Source organism: Vanacampus margaritifer, chromosome 2 (assembly GCF_051991255.1).
Source record: "Vanacampus margaritifer isolate UIUO_Vmar chromosome 2, RoL_Vmar_1.0, whole genome shotgun sequence".
Classification (NCBI taxonomy): Eukaryota; Metazoa; Chordata; class Actinopteri; order Syngnathiformes; family Syngnathidae; genus Vanacampus; species Vanacampus margaritifer.
In genome coordinates this window covers 3865972-3888733 of record NC_135433.1, presented here as the reverse complement: position 1 = coordinate 3888733, position 22762 = coordinate 3865972, and the positions used below count along the sequence as shown (strand labels likewise).

Sequence of the window (22762 nt, the reverse complement as noted above, 5' to 3'; positions counted from 1 at the left end):
ACACGGCACCATTTATTTATTATATATCCACAAGAAATAAATAGTTTTAAAAAGAAGCTCATTGCTCCATTTTTGCTTCGACTTCCAATGGATATCTTTATTTTAGGGTGACAGTCAGTTCCACTCTGTTACTTTACCATCGCGTGACATTTTTGTGATCCCCAAAAAATCCAAACAGTCTTGTCAATTGTCAACAAGCACATCTCCGCAAACAAATCATTTCTTGGTATCAGATGCTGCAGTTCTGAAAATCAGAGGTGGTAAACATGAAAGTGATGATGATTTTTGGGTCCAGGGGCCCCTAATAGGAGAGATTTTTTTTCCCCCCCAAGGACCGCCTCATAATCCTAACGCTAATTAAAAACAACCACCATGCGCACCTCTAAATGCCATTTGAGTTATTTATTTTTGGAGCATCTCAATTTGAATATTTATGCCCTGTTTAACAAAAAAAGAACATAAATAAATTCACTTGAATTAAATCCAATAAATATCAATGGTTACTCGCTGATGAGCATTGTTTACACTAACAATGGCTGCAAAGTTGTTTGTAAAACCGTCAGGCCAAATCTCAACTCTTTTATTTGCATTTTATATTAACAGTTTGAAGCCTTTTGTTGAAGAATATTTACTAATTATTTCTGCCAAACTGCCGCTCGTGGTAAAGTGATTTCAGTCATGGCCCAGACCACTTTTGACCTGCGGTGTGTTCTCCCAAGCCGCAAATAATTTCTAGAGGTTAATTTGCTTCACTTATACAACTGTACAACTCAAATCTACAGAGAAAAGATCATGCGAGACGAGAAATGTTGATGAGTTCCTGCAGGGATTGATGTGATGACGGAGCACAATCATACCAGAGTTCTTAATTGGCCTCAAGCTAAGGTAAGTGGTTCAGTATGGTTATTTCATTTTCCCGCCAAACCCCATATGTAGGCACGCACTTCTTTCAAATGATATGACATAATCATGTATTGGAAAATTTTCAGCCGATCAGTCATGGCGTTTGCACAATATATTATACTGTATTAGGTCACTCCATAGAAACTGATGTATTTTTTCAATGTGCAGTTTAATATTTAGATATACGTTATACACATTAAAATATGATGAAATATATAAAATACATATTGAAATAAATGAAATTGTTGAATGTGTAAATATAGGAATAAATATTGAAGTAATTTTTTTGTGTGTTTAAGTATTGAAATAAATATTGACACAATTGAATAAATACTTAAATACAAAATATATACTGATATAGTCAAATATTTCAATAAGCAAGCAGTGAAATAATTAAAACAATATTGAAATAAATACACAGAAATATTTTTGATAAATACTGAAATAACCAAACGGAAACATAAATATTCAAATGAATAAATATTGAAAATAGAATAAAAATATTGAAACGATTAAATAAAAGAGACAAATAAATAAATACTTCAAGGCACATTTCCTTATTTATTACATTTTGGCAAAGTACAACATATTTCACTCAGATTGAGTTCTTTCTTACACATTCCTTAAATTTGATTTTGTTTATTTAAATTATTGAACAGATCTGATGCGTTTATCTGATGACTGATGACTGATGACTTTCAGTCGTCACATGACATGCAAATGGAATTATTTGCAGAGGATTTTTATCACCTGTCCAAAAGTAAGAAAACATTTTGATGTTCTCAGACAAATCCGGCCAATTGGAAAGGTACCTGCCTGCGTATATGTCAGTGTTTGAAAGGGATTCGAAGAATGAAACGGATCTTCTGTTGAAGTCCAAATGAACTCGGATCCTCTGCAGTTTCATTGGCGGATTCCAGGATCCAAATGGCTCGGAAAACTTTCTGTATTTATTATTGCGAAATGCAATGCTCCAGTATTTCATTTCATCCGGCAAACAAGGATCTCCCCAAGCCACGCCCACTTGCCAGTTGTTGTTGTCCCCCACATCAACATCCCACGTGTGTGTTCCTGAGGCAAAAGCAGAACTGAGCACGTGGACCCACTTTGACCTCTCTGGATTGTTTGGATGCTGCTGCCTTTGTCCAAACCTCAGCATGGTCAGATCTTCAGACAGATTCAGTCCTGGACCGGCCGTGTTTGGGTCCAGAATGACGGGACAGTAGGAGACCATTTCCTTCATTCGTTCCCACACGCTGAACTTGAGGTTGCCCACATGCTTGGCTTCATCCAGCAGAGCTCCTGAGATGAGCTCAGGCTTGTCGGGCAGCTTCTTGAATCTGGTCATTAAAGTCTGAAAGTTCTTCATTAAGGAAACGGGGTCAGAGGTCAGCTGCTCCTCTGCGCTTTGGATCACATCTGAGAGAACGGCTATGTCTCTGTTGAGAGCCTTAATCTTCTCCTCCAACATGCGACTTTTCTTCTGCTCTTCCTCCTTCACGGCAGACAACCTGGCCTTCTCCTCAACCTGCAGGAAGCGACGAAACTCCTCGAAATCCTTCTTAATCTTTCTTTCCGCCTGCCTCCTCTGGACCTTGACGTGCGTCGCTTGTTGATTGCAGTTGTCTCTTGTCTCCTTGTAATTTTTCAGTCGCTTCTTTGTTTCCCGCAGGACATCCTGGAGGTTCTCTTGGTGACCTTCCGATACTTCATTGAAGGGACGGAAATTGTGGCCAGCGTGGATTTCTGCGTGCATGCAGATGTGACACACGAGCTCCTGGTGTTCCAAACAAAAGAGTTTGCGTTTCTCCCTGTGCAAGCTGCAGATGTTCTCTCTTTGTGAAACTGCCTCACACACGTTTTTCAGAGCTAAGTTGTAAGGTGGATCCATCGAGCTACATTCCGTCCTACAGTTTGGACACGATTTCTCTCCTTTCATGTCCCACCACTGCTGTATACACTCTTGACAAAAGCTGTGACTGCACGACAGCACCACAGGATCTTTAAAGAGATCCAAACAGGTTGGACATTTGAGATGTTCCTCAACGAGGCTAATCATGGCGATTGTGAAGACACGGACTCGGTCTAAGAGCTTCCAAGGTTCACTCTCAGGAGAGCGTGAATTATCGTTTTATATCCAAACGTGCACTTCCTGCTTTAGTTATTTGACTTGACTGCAGCCACACTCCGTTTTCTGGGATCACACAAAATCGATTTATTACCACTTGCATACACGGAGAATTTAAACAAAGCAAAATGCAGTTCTAAAAGTAAACCTACTCAGATTTAAAAAATAAAAAATAAAAAGGAGAAAGAAAAAAGAAATGGCCACTTACCCTTTTTGCTGTCGAAGTGCAAGCAATGAAAAAAAAAACAAAGTGCTAAATGGTAGATAAACTGGCCAAACTGGCTTCACCACATTACAAAACTTTTTGTGTCACTTACGGTTTTGGTATCATGCATGTGAGAAATGGCAAATAATCTTTTAACTCATTCACTCGCAGCCAGTTCACAGAAGTAATCCCCTTCACTCCCGGCTGTTTTACTGTATTTTTACTGATTTTGCAAAGTCCCACAGAATATTGTGTTCTATTGCTATAAAAAAAAAATGGAACCAACCAAAAGAAAGATTAGTCTCTTCTTTCATTGGAAAGCATATATGTAAATTTGTATCGGTTTCCGTTTTGCAGCAATTAGCATTAGAATATAGCTAAGTTTCCCAAATCTATTTAGAATTCTGAGTAATGGAGGGGTTTTTTCAACATGGTCCTGGTTCATTTCCTATGCTCTGCTGCCACCTGCTGGCCGTTTGTGTAATAACTACCATTTCTTCAACCGTTCTTTGCAGTTGAGAGGCTGCATCAAATCCTTCTATGATCTAGCATTTAAAAAAAAAAAACATTTTAAAAAACGTATAAATACGTCTTTTGGGCACTTAAAACATTTAAAATAGAACGTATTTATTCGTTTTTGGAAGCAAATGAGTTAATTATTTAAATATGACTTCATTTAAATAAGAAAAACTATCACAAGGAGCAACAATAAAATAACCAAACTTTGGCTGATGCCTCAGAAGATGAATCGTAAGCTTAATGTGATCTTAAAAGTTGAGGCTTGTTTCATCTGTTGAGGGGTCAAACTTCCTAAACTTTTAAAGGGTTCAAATCTTGGATGATTTTTTTAAGAGTAGCTCAACAGGAAATCAGACTCTTGCTCCACCCCTCACTAATATGTGAAATCGGTGATCAAAAAGGGGTGTTGCCTGGACGACTGTTGGGCTTGTGAATAGGGAAACTGGTTCGACGTGGTCTGGCTGTCTTTGACAGCAACAGTGAAATCTACCATCTAAATTATTTCTATACTACGACAAGCAATGCTAAGTAAACAGACCAAATGCTATGCTAATAAACCACTAACCTGAAAATGGGTATAGAGATGTTTGCAAAATGCTACAACTTCAACAACACGCTAAGGAGGCGTGTACGAGACAGAGCCGGTGGGCGGCAGAGCAACTACGTCATTTTGTACAAGTGACGTAGTAACTCACTTCTCATCCAATCAGAGGACAAACAGCCAAATTGTGGTTATCCCAGTGTTTAACCTGAAGATGGCGCCACACACACCGTTTTGACCCCAACAAACATTCAATAAAATGTCAAAATAATGACCAGAACGTGGACAGCATACTATACACCCGTTTATCAGAAAGAAAAAGAAAAAAAAGAGTTGATTTAGTGTTGAGTATCACTTTAAAGCTGAGTTTTCAAGGATTTAATGTATTTTCCTTTCCTCAAAATCCAAGGATACAAATATATATCCAAGGACTTTTTCCACATGACATTGCACCAAAACAATCGCTGAGGTACCAGATTATCCCACTAAATTCCCAGACTTTTGAAAATAACATAAGATCAAATAAATATGATGAAGAGAGTGATCTAATGCTTAAGTTTGAATATAAAGAATGAAAATGCAAGAAGCTTGAATTTCATATGAATAGTGTTGAAGAATAAAGTGTTCAACGTGAAGGGCTAAATGGGCGTAAGGCTATGATCATAATTCGGAGTCGTTGAGTCTTAGTAGAAAGAAATATTCCGTTTAAAAAAAATCAATGAATAATCATTTAATTTATTGTGATTTCAATCTCAATCAAAATAATCGTGATCATTATTTTTTTCCATAATCGTCCTATAATACTGTATTAAAAACTCATGATATTGTAAAAAAAAAAAAAATAGGCTTGGCCGTGACATGTCATGTCTCCTTAGCATGTGCTCCTACTGGCTCAGCGGCGCAGCAGCATGAAGTTCACAATGCTGTGTTTTGGTGAAAAGTAATATTTTTTTGGACGGAGAACAAATGTGCTGCTGTTAACCCATTCACTGCCATTGACGGCTATTGACGTCAAAAATTCATTTGAACTACAGTATTTATATTAGTTTAACATGGGGGCGGAGGGGTCGTGGTGGGAGCGGGGGCTGTGGACCGGTGGGGTGCCTGGCGGACCTGCTGTGCCCCGTCCTGCTGTGTTGGTTTGAGGGCGCGGGTTTGCTCTCCGGCCGAATGAACAATACTGAGCTCTCCAGGAAAAAAATTAATTAATAAATAAAATAAAAAATGAAACTAATAGAAATAGTTCAAATGAATTTTTGACGTCTATAACCGTCAATGGCAGTGAATGAGTTAATATCATGACATGACGCCATCCCTACTAAGTAGTGATCCTCCAGGCTTCACATTCTGTCTCCCTCTGCAGTCATTGTATTTCCCGTGTTTCTCGGACAGGTTGTGACTGTGAACACAAATTCTTTGAGTGTTTTTACATACTTGGCCAATAAATCTGATACTGATTTAACTGTAAAGCCTAGCCTTATAAGAGGTCAGAGGTCATCGTAAAAAAGTTGTGAGCCAAGGAGGAGATCTTATGTTGTTTACCACTTTCAATTTGCAGACTGTCCCACTCTACTGTCTGGCATAATAAGGCGTCAAATGTTTTGCAACTACAGTATGTCCAAGTAGGGATGTTATTATTTTCAAAACAGACCTAATTTGGTTGGCTTCTGCAGGCTTTAAAAGCAGCTGTTGAAGTGTGACCACTTCCAATTGACTGGACCTCTCTCGCAAACGCTGCAGAGGTTGATTCTGATTCTTCATAGCTGTCAATAAAGATTGCTTTATTCATCAACTTGATATCATCAAAGTCATTCTTTATCCTTCACGAGCCTCATCGTTTCCTAACCTAGAAGGGAAGATAAGCCTGATGCAACGCACCACCGTCGAACTTAAACCGCCAAATAACCATTGAAATACTTCAATTAACTTTCAGACAAAAACAGCAGATCTGTCCTCTTTTTCTTCCAATCACAAAGCAAGTGAAAGCATTCTGGAAATGTATTCACGGAGAAACTAAGACGGAAAAGTGCATTCCGAAGATACACTTTTTCAAATTTTCTTCCGCATCATCAGGTGATTAGCTCCTCGCTTGTCATCACACACACCGGGGGGTGCGGTTCGCAATCTCGCATGCAAAGTAGCTCGTGCTCCTCTCTGACACACACAATCTCATTAATGGCAAGCTTGCATACGCTCTCACACAAACACACACGCACACACACACACACATAGACGTACAGTAGAGCGCAAGCATGCACTTTGGCTCCAACGCGATTAGCATATCATTTTGCAAAATGAAGGGTGTAGAAGAAGCGTCCGTCTGGATATCAGACACAAGCGCTGATGTCTCCTGATACGGCACAGTAATTAAATCTTCAAACTTGAAAACATTTGCCGGAACGAATCACCCCTGTAGTGGATACAGACATTTCTCGGGCAAATCTGATGAATATGGCGATTGTGGGAAGGTAGAAGCCGCAGGCATTGGAGATCAAAATTTTATTTATGTTTACAGTAGGTGGTAAAGACTCACAGGGGACACGCTGTACTTGTCTAACAAATCCAAACTACCCACCATGTATATCAATAAACAGGCTTGGGGAGTAACGGAATACATGTACCGCCGTTACGTAATCAGATTGCAAAAAAAAATGTAACGGTATTCAATTACAGTTACAGAGGGAAAAAACATGTAATCAGATTACAGGTACATTAAAAATGGGATTACTTTGAGAGATTCCAATTTCTATGACGAGAGAGAGTGCGAAAGATGGTGAGAGAGAGAGAGAGAGGGACAGAGCGAGAGAGAGAGAGAGCGTGCACGCCTGCGAACTGACTCGTCGTGTCCTCCACACGCGGGCAGTTTGAAAAAGCTTCACGGACGGGAGGAGGAAATAGCGACCGGTATTCACTGGAATTTACTCAGAGCGAAAGCACGCGCTGTAGCTTCTTGCTAGCTAGCCCGCTAGCCTACAACCATAATGTGAGTTACACCTTCCAAACAAATCTTCCTCCCACCAATTCACTATTTAAACATCATGCACAACATATACACGGCTAAACTTGTGACTGGGATAAAAATTCATAAATCTATCTATGTATCTGTGAAGTGTGGTTGCTTTCAGTGACAGTTTGAAAACAGCATATGGCCTTTAATCAATCAATAGCCTACATGCTTTTTAATTACATAAGGTTTTTTGCTATTTGTAGGCTGCCTGGGTCCCTATCACCCGCAGTCACGCGAGAATTGGCGCATACGTCATCAATCTGCGACAATGCGTCGTCATCGAGCTGCGACCATTATGTCATCACTGGAGGAGTATCCTGCATATGGTGTCCAGACGGACGCAATTTGAAATCTTTCCACTTTGGAGCCCGGTTTCAAAAGTGATCGGTTTCAAGCTCCGAAACCGCGCCATCGTGTGGACGAACGGCCTAAATGGTAAGAAACTTGTGTATCGGATACATTGAAACTGGCTTTCGTGTGGACGGGGCCTAAGTAGTCGTTTTGCAGCCTCCTTAGCTTACTTATGCTTTTGCAGCAAAATATTTGACTTCTTTATTCCCACGTTCAACAAGCGGTGTTGTACTTGAATCACCCGCCATGGTCACTTTTTGTTTTTCATGTTGTTTTGATACATGCAAAGCCATGTTTGTTCTGTAGATAGCAATAAAGTTAGAAAAAAAAAAGTGCTTGTCTTCTTGGCTGATTCTTCTTCTACGCTTTCCGTTAACTCCCTGTGGCTGCGCTACAGCGCCACTCCTGACTTGGCATATACATTACAGCCGTTAAACATCCTCAGCGTCTGCTTTTGGACACACGCAAGTCTTGAAATGCTTCCGTGTGTACGAGATTTGTTTGAGGAACGAAGCCGACTTTGCTTCCGTCTGCACGGGGCCTCAAATGGCTTGAAAGGGAAAGCTGAAAAAATGCAACCTGAAGAAAACGGGCTTGATTCTTTGTTTTCCCAGCCTCCAGGGCTCTCACAAAAAATGGCGATGGCAGTATTGTTCAAGACACACAAAACTCGCAGCAGACATGTTAGAGCTATCCTTTATGAATATTTCCCTGCTAAAAATAGATGTCATCAGAAAACCCAAAATGTGACAATGTCACATCCCATCAAAAATAGGTGGCTCTGAGTCTTAGAGGTGACACCAATTTAAAAAACACTTTCCCAGCGTTTCAATGGAATGTCTGTGACTTTCATCAAAACACCCAAAGGATCAAGATTTATTAATTTAGACTGTTTTGAGGCGTCTCTCGCTCTTTTTTTTTCCTGTTTCATGCAAATGAACAGTTTTCATTTCCATGACAAGTTCAACTCGGGTAGAAGTTACTTGACCAGTGTTGTGTTTTTTTGTTTCTATTTCTATTCGTTTAACATTTTTTTCGACTTTTGTTAACAAGAGTAGGAAAACCTATATTTTTTATTGTACATATTGAACAGATATCAAATTTGTGATTAATTGTGAGTTAGCTAGTGAAGTCATGCAATTAACTATGATTACAAATTTTAATCGCCTGACACCCCTCATTTTTAACTCTTTCACTGCCAGACGTTTTCAGAAACGGGTTGTCCCCACTGCCAGCCGATTTAAGCATTTTGAGTGATCTTTCAAGGTCCACAGAAAATGTTGTGTTTGGACTATGGAAACACACATACTACCAAATGAAAGATTGGACTCTCAGCTTTCATCAGAAAAAAAAAGTTTGTTTCTACCTTATTCCGTTCTTCAGTAATCAACAATAGAAAATGGTTACTTTCACCGAAATTCTCTCTTTTGAAACAAAAAACTGAGAAAAAGAGCTTTTTGTGAAACGATGTTATTTCATGCACTCTAGTGAATTGTACACTTCTTTTTGTCCATGAATGATGCCACAAACACCTAAATAGTGCTTTACTTCTGTAAAACGCTTTCACCAACAATGAAAAAGTGTTTTTTGATTGCAAAATACGTTTATTTCCATTCAACAGTGCAACAATTTGACAAAACAATTTTGCAAACTATTTACAAATGTGTGCAACTGTGGTACTACTTACAATTATGTGGATGTTTCAAATACAGTTTTTCTTTTTGTAACGCTCTCCTGCGTGCAAGGAGACGCCGCTGGACTCGCACAACAGTTTACTTTCACTTTGTCCGTTTCGCGTGCAAACGTTACACTTTCTTGACGGCCTTTTTTTCCGGGGAATAAATAGCAAGTAGCAGACTGTACACACTCCTCCGATGAATATGCATTGGACTCGGGGCACTCTCCGTCGTCCGATCGAACGTCCGCCTGTGCGTGCTCGGTTGTGCTCCGCGTTACGACGCCGTCATAGTCGCCGCGTCAGCGCTTCCAATTTCGCCGTCAACCTCGGATTCACCTTCATCATCATCGATGATGATCATCGTCGTCATCAATGTGCTCTTTTAGCGTTGGTCGATGCCTTTCGTCTTGTAAGTGTAGAGCTGCTTGCAACCGCTCGCCATTGTCCGTTCCCTCCTCCATCTAGCTCCCCCCACGTAGTCTACTGCTGCGTCAATGCTTCCCAACCACGGAGCCATCATCACCATCATCATCATTGATGATGATCATCGTCGTCATCAATGTGCTCTTTTAGCGTTGGTCGATGCTTTTGGTCTTTGAAAAAAACGGCTCGGGCGTGAGCTCCTCGCAACCGGTCGCCATTTTTCCTTTGTTTTCCATTCTGATCTCCTGCTCGACGCTCTAGCTCCGCCTCTACTGACGCCCACCCGATCTTGTCAAAAGAGAGTCATCGCTGCCCTCTAGGGGCCAAAAATAGTCATTAGGCACAACAGACCTCCTTGAAACTTTCACAACAGATGCGGAAGGCTTGCCAGCACCCGTTTCAAAAATATAATAATAACTGGATGACGTCTTTTAACGTCATTGGCAGCCCTCCGTAGGTTTTTACTTGACGTCTTTTAACGTCAGTGGCAGTGAAAGATTAAGTCAGGCGATTAAATTTTTTAATTGTAATTAATCGCATTACTTCAATAGTTAACTCACGATTAATCACACATTTTATATCTGTTCTAATAGTGCAAAAAAAATTCTAGGTTTTCATACTCTTGTTAACAAAAGTGGAAAAAATGTTAAACTAATAGAAAAAGTTCAAATGAATTTTTGACGTCTCTAGCCGTCAATGGCAGTCAATGAGTTAAAGTGCAAACTGCTTGTTAACAGTAAAAAAGCAATTATTGAATTTTCACTCATGGATGCAGCACTTTATCACCAGTACAAATTATACTTATCAATGATGTACTTACAAATCATTAAATAGAAATACCACTTCAACTTCACCGAACAATCATGTACTAATTATCAGAAGCTAACGCTAAATCTGTGGATCTGACATCACAACAGCTCGCGCTTACCTGGTAGATTTGACATCATAATGCTTCGGTGTCGTCCGACAGTCACTGCTTGGTAATGGCGGATCTTCGCCCAGCCTACCTGCCAGGTCATGGAAAGAAAATCACATAGTGACGTAATACTGACAAATAGATCCATTAAATGCTTTCCCACGGGATGAAAGAAGGTAAACCAAATAAGTCATTGTGGAAAGTCAAATCCTGGTTCATTCTATTTTTTTAGTTTTTCTGGCACACACACACACACACAAAAAAAAATGGTACAGGAAACAGCTGCCGACCTGTTGAAATGGCCAAAAATCGCCCCCCCTGCTAAAAATTAGCTTTGAGACCATTCCTGGAGCAACTCAAGCCCACAGAGGTCTGATTGATCCATTTTGAGAAAATGGAGGATGTGGGCAGCCAAGAATGAACAAGTGGAGAAGACAAGTGTGACATGAGGAGGATTATGAAAGAGCAGCTAGTGGGCCGAGAAAGAGATTTCTTAGCTTGTTTGATAACATTTTGCCTTTTTGTATCCCTCCTACGGCATCATCATTAAAGTTAGAATAGCAGACTAGTGATGCAGCAGGAAGTCACATTCGTGCGAGGGGCTGTAAGTCTCGGGTCAAAAATCAAGCAAGCCAAGTTCCCACTGAACTTCAAGCAGTTATGCGAGCCAATTTGTACAGTTCTGCTCAGTTACAACATATATTCGCACATAAGCCACTTTGCGCTCGGGGCCTTCATTTTTTGACACTCATGTTGAAAATGCAGACTGTTTGGTAAGTTTTAGCCAAGCAAGGTTCCAACTCTTAAAATTGGCGACTCAAGTCTGACTCAGGGAAAGCAAATCATCAGACTCAAAATGATATGGTAATGACATAATCAAACTGAATTCTTTTGCATACTGCATTTCATAATCATCAGGCTAAGCTAAACAGACTACAGTGTTACGTTCCGAAAACTACCCACGATAATGGAAAACATAACTTTTTTCCCCCCTGTTAATTATGTATAATTTTTCATTTATTATGTTTTTTTTCCCCATTTTTGTGTGATTTTTAGTTTATAATAAATGCTTTTTCATTCATCATATACATTATGTTCCTTTTTCATTTACATTAATTTTTTTCCATTAAAAGTATGTTTTTTTTACTTTTTAATTTTATATTAAAACTCATTCACTGCCATTGACAGCTATAGACGTCAAAAACTCATTTTAACGATTTCTATTAGTTTAAAAAAAAATCCACTTTTGTTAACAAGTGTGAAAACCTAGATTTTTTTTATTGTACATTTAAAACCGATATAAAGTTTAAGTTAAATTGCCAGTTAACTAGTGAAGTCATGCGATAAATTATTACAAATTTGAATCGCCTGACACCCCAAATTTCTTCTTCTTCTTTTTTTTTATGCATTCACTGCCATTGGCGGCTATAAATGTCAAAAATTAATTTCAACTATTTCTATTAGTTTAAAAAAATTCCACTTTTGTTAACAAGAGTAAGAAAACCTACAAAATTATTGTACATTTAGAACAAATATTAAATTGGTGATTAATCATGAGTTAACTAGTGAAGCGATGCAATTAAATACAATTAAAAATGTTAATCGCCTATAGCCCCTAATTTTTAATAATCTTTTTTTTTTTTATGAATTTATGGCAGTGAATGAGTTAAAGTGAACGCTTTGTGATTATTTTTAAATACATGTGTCATTTTCTTTTTGATGTTTAGTTCAACAGTAAACTAAACATGACGGTAAATATTTTTGGGGGGTATTATGCACAATTGCGCGTGCACAAGTCAATACCCTGTGGCATTATGGGAAACTATATCATTGGCATTGTGTGAAAAAAATGCTATGCTATGTTAATCCAACCTCTTGATGAATTCTCTCTTTCTTTCTTTTTCGAAGAGCAGAGGAAAATGATGTCTCAGTGCGAAGTGTCATAAGGAGGGGAAAAACAGCCAAGGAGTGGGAGGAGTCAAAGCCTGTGCCAGACATTCTGCTCTCTAATTAATGTGGACACTTGGCTGCTGCGTTGCATTAGCGGTAATTTGTGTATGCATGCGTGTGCGCAAAGATTTTTTTTTTTTCTAACTGATGTTGCCCTTGAGTAGTCAGAGAAGGACACATAAGTTAGCTGACAAACACACACACACACACAACTGCTAATCTAAGATGATTTGGGTGGAGCAGGTTTGACTCACGCATTACGCAATCGTTGCTAAATTGATTAGTGGGCAAACAAAACAAAATGAATTCTTCTTGGAGCAGTTTTGTTTGTGGTGTTTACACCAGTTATGTGACCTTCACTATTTGTGCAAGATTTCATTCAACATTACAGTTCTTGCTGGGGTTTGGTAAACGTGGATTAAAGCCAAACATATCATATGAACTCATTCACTGCCGTTGACGGCTGCAGACGTCAAAAATTCATTTGAGCTATTTCTATTAGTTTCACACTTTTTTTCCACTTTTGTTAACAAGAGTATGAAAACCTAGAAAAAAATGTATTGTACATTTAGAACAGATATAAAATGTGACAAATCGTGAGTTAACTACTGAAGTCATGTGAATAATTACAATTAAAAAAATGTAATCGCCTGATGACCCTAATTAAAAAAAAGAAAAGATTATTAAAAATTAGGGGTATTAGGCAATAAAAAAATTTTAATCGTAATTAATTGCATGACTTCAATAGTTAACTCACGATTAATCACAAATTTGATATCTGTTCTAAATGTACAATAAAAAAAATTAGGTTTTCATACTCTTGTTAACAAAAGTGGAAAAAAATGAAACAAATAGAAATAGTTCAAATGAATTTTTGACGTCTATAGCCGTCATTGGCAGTGAATGAGTTAAATACAAGACATTTTGAGCCCTCTATTTCATGAGTATAATATTTTTTTCCCCATTAAAAGCCTGACGTATACGATCTGACACATGAATTGCACGAACAATCCATTAGAGGGCAGTGTCACCCAGCTGATGGCTTTTCAGCAAGCTTGCAAGATCGCCAGAATTGAGAAAGGAAAGAATCCTTTGCTTATAAGTGGGAAACGTTTTTTCTGATTTTTGAAAATACTCATGTTTTATATATCTGTTTATTATTTGTATATTTTTTGACAGTTATAAATATACGAATTTAAAGCATTGTGACCGGATGTATCAAATATGATACGTATAAGTCATGTGTGGGGGATTTTTTTTTTTCAAAAGGACCAATAAATACTTTAATTACAAATAATCAGATTTTTTTCTCATACATTTCATGGTTCAGGCTTTATAAGGTTAAGTTAATTTTAGGCAAGAAAAAGCAGCTTTATTTATACAGAACTGCACATTTCATGGGTGGGAATAACTATGGACTTCTTTTTTTACATATTTTTTTATCTGACTGATCTGTATTTTTTCAGAATAAATTGGGATTCATTCATTTATTCATTCTGTTCATTTTTGGATTGCTTAACTTACTGTAGTTTGAAAAATGTAAATTATGAACTGAACTAGTTCATTCTAGAAGTTGAGAGCTGAACTTTGAATTAGTTTGCATAGAAAATGAACTTTCCCAACACTGCTTATCACTAGGCGGCGTCTGCGCCAGTTTCAATCTTTGCATTTTGGCAAATTCCTTTCCTTGCGCTTATAAAACATTTCAATATTTTTACGTGATTAATGCCATGAAAACCTTTGACCTATGATGATATGTAGTCACCACAATCAAACCTTTTTTGTCAAGGGAAAAGAAACATTGGACTTCTGTCTATACTCATAGCTGCCTCACATGCAGATCCGAGATATTGACCGGAGTTTACCTGCAGGAAAGTAATAAAGCAAGCATTCACATTATCATTGCGTAGGCAGAGCTGCGGCGTCTCCTCGCGCACTGGATCTCATTATATTGTGCAGGTGTATTGTTCTCTACAAGATGTCGCGGCCGTCAATAAAGTCAAATGTACCAGCGACTTTCAAAGAAAAACTCCGCTTTGAGCTTTTGTTTGTGGAGAGAAGCTGGAAATACTGAACTTTGTATTTTGTGTGGGTTCAGATGAAGTGCGCTGCGGAGGGCCAGATGAGAAGTCCAGCAGAATGTCGGCCCAACAAAGTCATGTGATCTCATTACTGCTTTGTGACTTGATGCGGTCTACAGACCTTTCGCTGAAAGAAATGCTAAATGAGATGATCGTTTTCATAACATGAATTATTATTTTTTATTTCTGGAGCTCTGCGTTGATCAGGAGTTCTCGCATTTAAAATGCATCTGGGAATTGCTTCGAAGTAGTAGCCGTGCAAATAATCGAAATTCAATTACAATTATTACTCTACACAATTACAAAATTTGCATTATTGTTAAGAAAAATAAAAGATTATTTATACTAATTTTGAGTTGTTTAAACTGGGTAAAGACATGCATGGTAGGTTCATTGAACACTCCAAATTGTCCATAGGTGTGATTGTGAGTGTGGATGTTTGTTGGTCTGTGTGTGCCCTGCGATTGGCTGGCAACCAGTTCAGGGTGTATGTAGCCCGCCTACTTCTCAAAGCCAGCTGGGATAGGCTACAGCGACCCTTGTGAGGACAAGCGGTTAAGAAAATAGATGGATGGATTAATGCGAATTTAAAATGAATGCGATTGGTCGATTCATCGATTGAACGATCAATCAATTCTAAAAATATTCGATAGTGACGGCACTACTAAGGACGTCCTCATAATCTTAACGCCGATTAAACATCACTTCGATGTGCATCCTTAAATGCCGTGAGAATCATTTATTTCAGTGTGCTGTGTTACATGCTAACTTTGTTCATGAAATCAGTCTGCTTTTCAGCTTTAATGCTGGTGGAACCCAGAGAGTCTCCGGATCTCAGTTTGTGAACCACTGGTGTGGATTCCTGTCACTAATCGTAAAAAAAAAAAAGAAAAAAAAAAAAGACTTCAGCTCTCAGCTTCCATTTCGACAATTTAATTTGTCTCCACAACTGCTCCTCGGAGTGTTTGTTTTAGCACACGACCCAGCATGCCTTCTCGTGTCCTATAAAGCACAGGGAAGGGGGGTTGCCAATGCTAATTAGCAGCAGCTGGCATGTGCCGGCAATTTACAGTATAATGGATTTACAACCACAAGGGCGAGTAATCCTGCACTTAGCGAACCCTCTGAATCTGACAAAAGACTTTTCTTCACGAATCATTTACGAGGAAAAATAACCCAGGAACATATTGCGGAACGATCCCCCCGTTTTTCTCGTCGAGGCTCATCTGGTTATGAATAAAACCCACGAATGCACATCCAGCGATTGCCGCGTAAATGGCAGTTGAAGGTTCTCCAAAGCAGTAGCCGCTCGCCTTTGTTGCCAATTTGCTGACAATCACAGTAAAGAACGTTGAGACACCTGTTCTACTACCACTTCCGAGCCATTTCTTCCACCTCTGCAACCTGCCACATGTTAGCAGCGTTTAAGGAACATTTTGCAACTGCAATAAAACAGATCGTTCAAGCACAGCTGCTCAACTGAGAGGCTTCTGGAAGCTTTAAAAGGGGACATTGGCTAGTATGGAATTTTTTTTTTTTTTTTTTTTTTTTACACAAACAAGTAAAAAAGTAAGTTTTTCTTTTGCGTGGCTGTAATTGCCTCAAGTGTGAAATTAAATTAACGTTCTAAGATGTCACAAGAAAGCGCCATCAATGGAGGTTTGCAGTCGAAGATGCAGCTTAGGGGGAATCTCGGCTTGTCTCGTCGATTATGATTGGAGAGAAATGTCAACACACGGAAGTTAGACAAGTTTAGGCCGTATCCCACTGAGATGCAAACGTGTGCGTTGGTTCAAGGTTCGCAAACACTCTCTTACGCCTGTATCTCACTGAGTGGCGCAGGCTTGCGAGGTTGTTGTTTTTTTGTCGCAGAGACATTTTGAACATGTTGAAAATTTGATGGCGTCTTCCTAAAGCCTATATCCCACTGAGGGGCAAATGGATGTTGATATTTCACATCGTTCGTTTAAAGTCTTAAAGTTTCCTAAACATTCTCTAAACAGTCTTAATAGGGTTTTTGTCCCTAATAAATTTTGAACATGTTTAAAAAAAAAAAAAATTGGGTTTTTAACTCTGACTGCCAAAACGTTTAATAACGTTTAGTAAAATCCTAAGGAGGTTCTGCCAAAGACGTTAAAAGTCGTTAACAATGTTTTTTTTGTGTGTTTTTTGGGGGGAAACGGGTGGAGGAAAGCCTTGGTAGTATGTGTGTTTCCGTAGGCCAAACACAAAATTTTCTGTGGACCTTGAAAGATCAGTCAAAATGCTTAAATCAGCTGGCACCCACAGCATCCCTTTTCTGAAAACGTCTGGCAGTCAAAGAGTTAAGGACATTTTGAACATGTTGCCAATTTCCTTGCAACAAGGAAAAACATTAAGACTGTTTAAAGAAAAAAAATTGTTAGATTTAGAGAATGTTTAGGAAACGCTGCGACCTTGAACGAACCCTGACGTGAAATCCATTTTCGTATCAGTGGGATACGGGCTTAACTCATTTGCTCCCAAAAACGTATAAATACGTTCTATTGTAAACGTTTTAAGTGTCACAAAGACGTATTTATACGTTTTTTTATGCTAGAGCATACAGAAGGCTTTAATGCAGCCTCTCAACTGCAAAGAACGGTTGAAGAAATGATAGTTATTACACAAACGGCCAGCAGAGCAAATGAGTTCAACCAGGGCCATGTTGATTTGTAAATAATGATGAAACTTTTCTCATGCAAATTGCTGCAAAACGGAAACAGATACAAATTTACTTTCCTGATGAAAGGAGAGACTCTAATCTTTCTTTTGGTAGCTTCCATGTTTTTATAGCAATAGAACACATCCATTAAAACTGTTTAGAGAAGGTTTAGAGAGCGTTATGACCTTTAACGAGAAATCAACATTCGCTACCTTCACAAACGTTCGCCCCTCAGTGGGATGTGGGCTTTAGGCAGCTCATACTAGAACAAACTGTGGACTAGTGGACTGTATATGTACGAAAAAACAGAGCATGTGTCGTAGTAGGTGGTAGAAAGTGAACGCCGTAATCATGAAATGAGATTACGCAAAAAATATTGGCATCAAAGTCTCTGCTGTGGTTGTTGACATGTTTTCAAAAACCAACCCTGTGGCCGCTCCGGCCAGATATGTTCTTTTTTTGGGTTACGTTCAACCCAGCAGTTTGAAGGGCTTATTCGTTCATTCCCCTACTTAATGAGAATCGATAAGGAATCAGATCGATAAGTAGTATTAATTATGGATTCAGAATCATTCAATTCTTATTAATTTCCACCCCTGCCCGCCAGTCAGATTTTCTAAAAACTTTCACTCACATGAAAAATAGTCAGGATCAGACAAAAAGTGCTATCTTCGAACTTTTGTACAAGACAAAGATGTACAGAAATATTAGGGCTGGGTATCGATTCCAATTTCCTCAATCGATTTCGATTTTTGTCCGATTGGATTCGCTTCACAAGAGTTCAATCTGATATTGATTAATTATAGAACATAATGTTTTTTTTTTATATCAATGACATGATAAAAAAAAAACTTCCAAATAAAATTTTGCAGAGGCAGTAATTGATTAAAATATGTATTTATTAATAAAAATAACACGTGTTATAATCACTTAAGTGTTAAACATTGACATCAGCATGGATGAGATGAAAATGTTTTCATAATTCTAATTAAATAATTGTAAATATAAATTAAAAAGATTCTGGCTTGTGCAATAAATCAGGTCTTTCATAAATATAAGAAAATACTTTTAAATTAATGTGAACATTAAATTTCAAGAAAACAGTGAGATACAAAAAAAATTTCTTTTATTTATGGGAGGAAAGAGATATTAAAATAATTAATTCATGGTTTTATGAATCAATATCACGCTCGAAAAGGAAAATTGATTTGATATCGAGTTTTTAAACCCAGCCCTAATAAATATCAGGAAAGAAAAGCTCAACTGTTGATTTTTTCGTGTCTCATATTGCTCTTTTGCTGCAAAACCAAAATATTTTCAGTCCGTCTAGAATGCATTATGCCAGCAAGCTTTCCCTCCATGTCCTCAGGAGTCTCTGGACTAATTGTCTCTGAAAGCGCCTTTTCCCACGACACCCCAAAATGTAAAGCATGCACTTTGTCTTATTGAATAGTACAAAGTGATTACTCCAGGGTTTCCACCTCACTTGGAAGTCTCCTTTGATAAAACAGTCTGCCAGAAAGGTAAATGCAATGTAAATGCAAATAACAGGAGAGGAATCTTTTGTTACCGTCCGAAAAAAATCTCCGTACTATTAAAAAGCTCTCTAAGTGAACTCACAGTTGCGAGGGTTGGAATTGCAAATGCGTTCAATACAAGATGAAAAACAGGGCAGGGAGATTTCTTTGATCGTTGACGTCACTGTTTGTGTATTTGGCTATATCGAGGAGCCACGCGGAAAAAGGGCAAGTGGGAGGAGATGAATTTTGGCCGCGATACATCAGCGCTGCAATCTATAGGCTTAGAAAAGACGTAGTCATTCGTCTTGTTGGTACCAGGATAATATGGCCTATCAGTGTCAAGTTGACGCCAAGTGCAATGTGCCAAACACTTACGTGTATGGTTGGTCTGAAGTACTGGTGGGCTCCATTACACAATGGAGGGCGGGTCAAAGGATCCTGAAAGAACGCCATAAGTGCCGACCTTCGTCTAAACCGGGAAACTGCTGCGCTTCATTTGTCTCTTCGCAGCCGTATTGCTATCAAGGTAATAACATTGAGAAGTGGTAGCGGGTAGGTACGAGTATTTATGTGTGCTGAACGTCCCCCTTTAGCACCCCCTTGAATTTGAAGACCACATCAACAATCATGTTCACCTGCCACTTCAGTGGAGCAATTGAGTTTGCTGTCTTCATTTGTGTTTGTCCTGTCTGAGGAATTATAAGGAAGGTATGGTAATGTAATGGTGATGATATTATTTTTGCTACTTCTGTTTACAGTACCATTTTGGTGGTATCATATGTGTGTGATTGTGCGAATGTGGGAGTAAACATGTATATTAATCATCTAATTTAACTTATTCACTGCCAATGACGGCTATCGACGTCAAAAATTAATTTGAACTATTTCTATTAGTTAAAAAAAAAAATCCCCACTTTTGTCAACTAGTGTATGAAAGCCTAGAATTGTTTTGTTGTACATTTAGAACAGATATAACATTAGTGATTAATCGTGAGTTAACTACTAAAGTCATGCGATCAATTACGATTACAAATTTTAATCGCCTGATGCCCCTCATTTTTAATAATGTTTTCTTTAGTTTTTTTAAATCGCGTGAGGCGATTATTATTTTTTTTAATATTAATTAATCGCTTGACTTCAATAGCTAACTCACGATTAATCACAAATGTTATATCTGTTCTAAATGTACAATAAAAACAATTCTAGGTTTTCATACTCTTGTTAACAAAAGTGGAGAAAAAAAAGTTAAACTAATAGAAATAGTTCAAATTAATTGTTGATGTTTATAGCCGTCAATGGCAGTGAATGAGTTAAAAACTACCGTTATTTTTGTAATGCCAATATGTTTCCTCAAAATCTATTAGTGTGTGTAATGGATAAATGAGAGGCATTAACTTTGTGCGCTTTGCAGGTTGTCATGTTTTAAGTTCAATGACATCAATGTGCATACGTTTACAGGCCCCTTCTGCCACATCAAATATGGCGGACACCCTCACGACGAGAAAGAGGACCTAACGTAGTGTCTATGTACACACGTCTATGCTAAAACAACGATCGACTTTTGTAACGTTATACTAGTTGTTGGAGAGGCTAGTTTTGGACTGTATAGGTGCGATTCAAATAGAGTATCTCTTTTCACCCTCGGGGTGTCGGTCAGAACACAACGCAACAGTGGAGCGAAGATGTGGATTGGCAGCTTTAATCCAGTAACATCAGCAAGAGGCGGTTACAGTAGTTGCATGGGCTGCTATGATGCAGGCACTGTGGCTAAATATGGATGCTTGTAATCCTGAAGTCCGGTGTATGCGTGGTCTGATCATCTATGTGTGTGTGAGGTTCAATGTGTGTGTGGTTCTGCAATAAACAGAAAACAATACAGCGTATGAGTGTAAATACTTGACTCCTAATAAACACAAATACTGTACAGTATTGCATGACTTAACAGCACACATTGATTGGCTAAATAACTGGGCTGCAATATTACTAATTTTACATGAACTATGTTAGCTGTGCACATGAATGGCTATAAACACACACAAAGTTGTACAACATACTAAACATGAGCTAATGACTCAAAAGTATGACGCACGTGACAAATCACTCAACATTATTGTGACGTCGCGTAATGGCGGCGCCCAGTGAGAGCAGAATGTCCCAAACCGACGGCAGACATGACGTGCAAAGTGGGACAACACATGCAAATAATCACACAAAACTTCAGTGAACTTCTCTACTCATGTCTAACACGCAGAAGAGAACACATTTATGTAGTTAAATGGTGTTTAAGACACTTAATTAGTTACATAGCAAACTTCAAAGAGGTACTCAACGAGCTGCCAATCAAATCGGCGTCGGAGCTTAATAAGGCACACAAGACACACACGCTAGTGTGACAAATAAATAAGCACGGTACACATAAACTAAAACACTACTTGTGTACTCACTTTTGGTCAAAGACGCACACGATCACCACATAGCTCGCAACACATTCTGTCATGGCGGCGTCCAATTGCACAATAGCCGCTGCGTAACAAGTAATGGCCCCAGAATGCAATGCGCGAATCACAGAAGTAAATGTAATGACGTCACTCCATTCTCAACGTGGAATATGGAAAATATACAAATATAATACTGATGACTATTAATATTTGGAACATTTTTAACACTAGTTTCAAGATTACAGGCTCCGTGGTGTCTAATCTATCGCTTCATTGTCTTCTCAATGAAATACATACATTACGTGAAGTTTAATTAATAGTTTACCAGCTAAACTGTCAAGCTAACCAAGCTAGTTTAGCTTCACAATTTACACAGCTAGCTTACCTTCGTTTGCCATTTGAAGGTAAACGTCCTAGATGGATGATGTGCCTCTTATCTTCGAGGTTCAAACCTTGTATGTTGCTAAAAAAAAAAAAAAATCACAGTTTCATCAAAAGGTTAATACTTTGACTCCAAACGTGGGGTTAGTATAAATCTTTGGAGATCTTCCTTTAATGGTCAGGCTCGGTCCTTGTTTGCCAGTTTGGTGGCACTCACACCACACAAAAATAACTTTTCTTTCAAAATATAAAGACACACTATATTATAAAAAAAAATACATTTTTAAAGACTGGATTTTCAAATGTAAACAGAATGGCTTGTCCTGTCAATGTTTGCAAAGCAAGTCGCAAATCATAACATTTGCGAGGTAAATCAACTTGGGTCATGTGACTTGAGTCCCCAAATAAAACTTTCCCCATTTAAATGAATGGAAATGTCATTAACCACTATAACCCCCCCCCCCCCCCCCCCAAAAAGTGTTTTTAATGCAAAAAAATAGCAGGATTCTGTAATATAGTACTTAACCAAACAATAACATAATTAAATAAAATTAAAAGAATATGCTGCTTAATAAAATATATTGTCCACTCTCCAATGAAAATCATATGAGTCAAAAACAGTCTGTCCATCGTTTGACTTTAAATTCTTGAGGTTTTGAAGCCACAGGGGGGGGGAAATGGGGCGTGCGTAGTTTTCAAACTAATTTACTGTAATTTATTAATTACTTGCTTAATAGTGATCAACTATGCTTCTTACCAACTGTGTACTACTTCAGATTACAACGCCAGCATCCAAACACAGCTTCATCGTAAACAAGGACCCCCGATGTCTAGCATATGGTACCAACTGGGATTAAAAATGTTACTCTTGTTGATTTGATTGCAGTTAATTTTGCCTGCCAGATCTCCCCACCTTAGACAATAAGCTCTAAATCCACAAAATTGTTTTCTTTAGGTTAATAATGCCGCAAGTCGATTTAATAATCTCACATTAAAAGCTGACTGTTTATCCCAAAATGTCTCCCTTGATTTGATTGC

At 38.4% G+C, this 22762-nt stretch overlaps 1 protein-coding gene across 2 annotated transcripts; it reads right to left on the bottom strand.

Annotated features, from left to right (window-relative positions):
- Positions 1-1437: 1437 nt before the first annotated feature.
- LOC144042854 (E3 ubiquitin-protein ligase TRIM35-like) lies at positions 1438-21437 on the bottom strand. 2 transcript variants are annotated; one of them, XM_077555886.1, is made up of 3 exons: positions 21350-21437; positions 10684-10762; positions 1438-3097 (listed from the first exon to the last, which is right to left on the bottom strand). In XM_077555886.1, exon 3 carries the CDS (start codon positions 2960-2962, stop codon positions 1574-1576), a length of 1389 nt encoding a protein of 462 aa, XP_077412012.1. In that variant the 5' UTR covers positions 2963-3097; positions 10684-10762; positions 21350-21437; the 3' UTR covers positions 1438-1573. The 2 variants fall into 2 exon arrangements, with proteins under 2 accessions (XP_077412012.1, XP_077412013.1); XM_077555887.1 differs by lacking the exons at positions 10684-10762; positions 21350-21437 and adding an exon at positions 3240-5258.
- Between the last annotated feature and the right edge of the window lie 1325 nt (positions 21438-22762).

What these genes read in the sequence shown, in the direction of transcription:
- LOC144042854 (XM_077555886.1), bottom strand. Translation starts at nt 2,962, where the DNA reads ATGATTAGCCTCGTTGAGGAACATCTCAAATGTCCAACCTGTTTGGAT.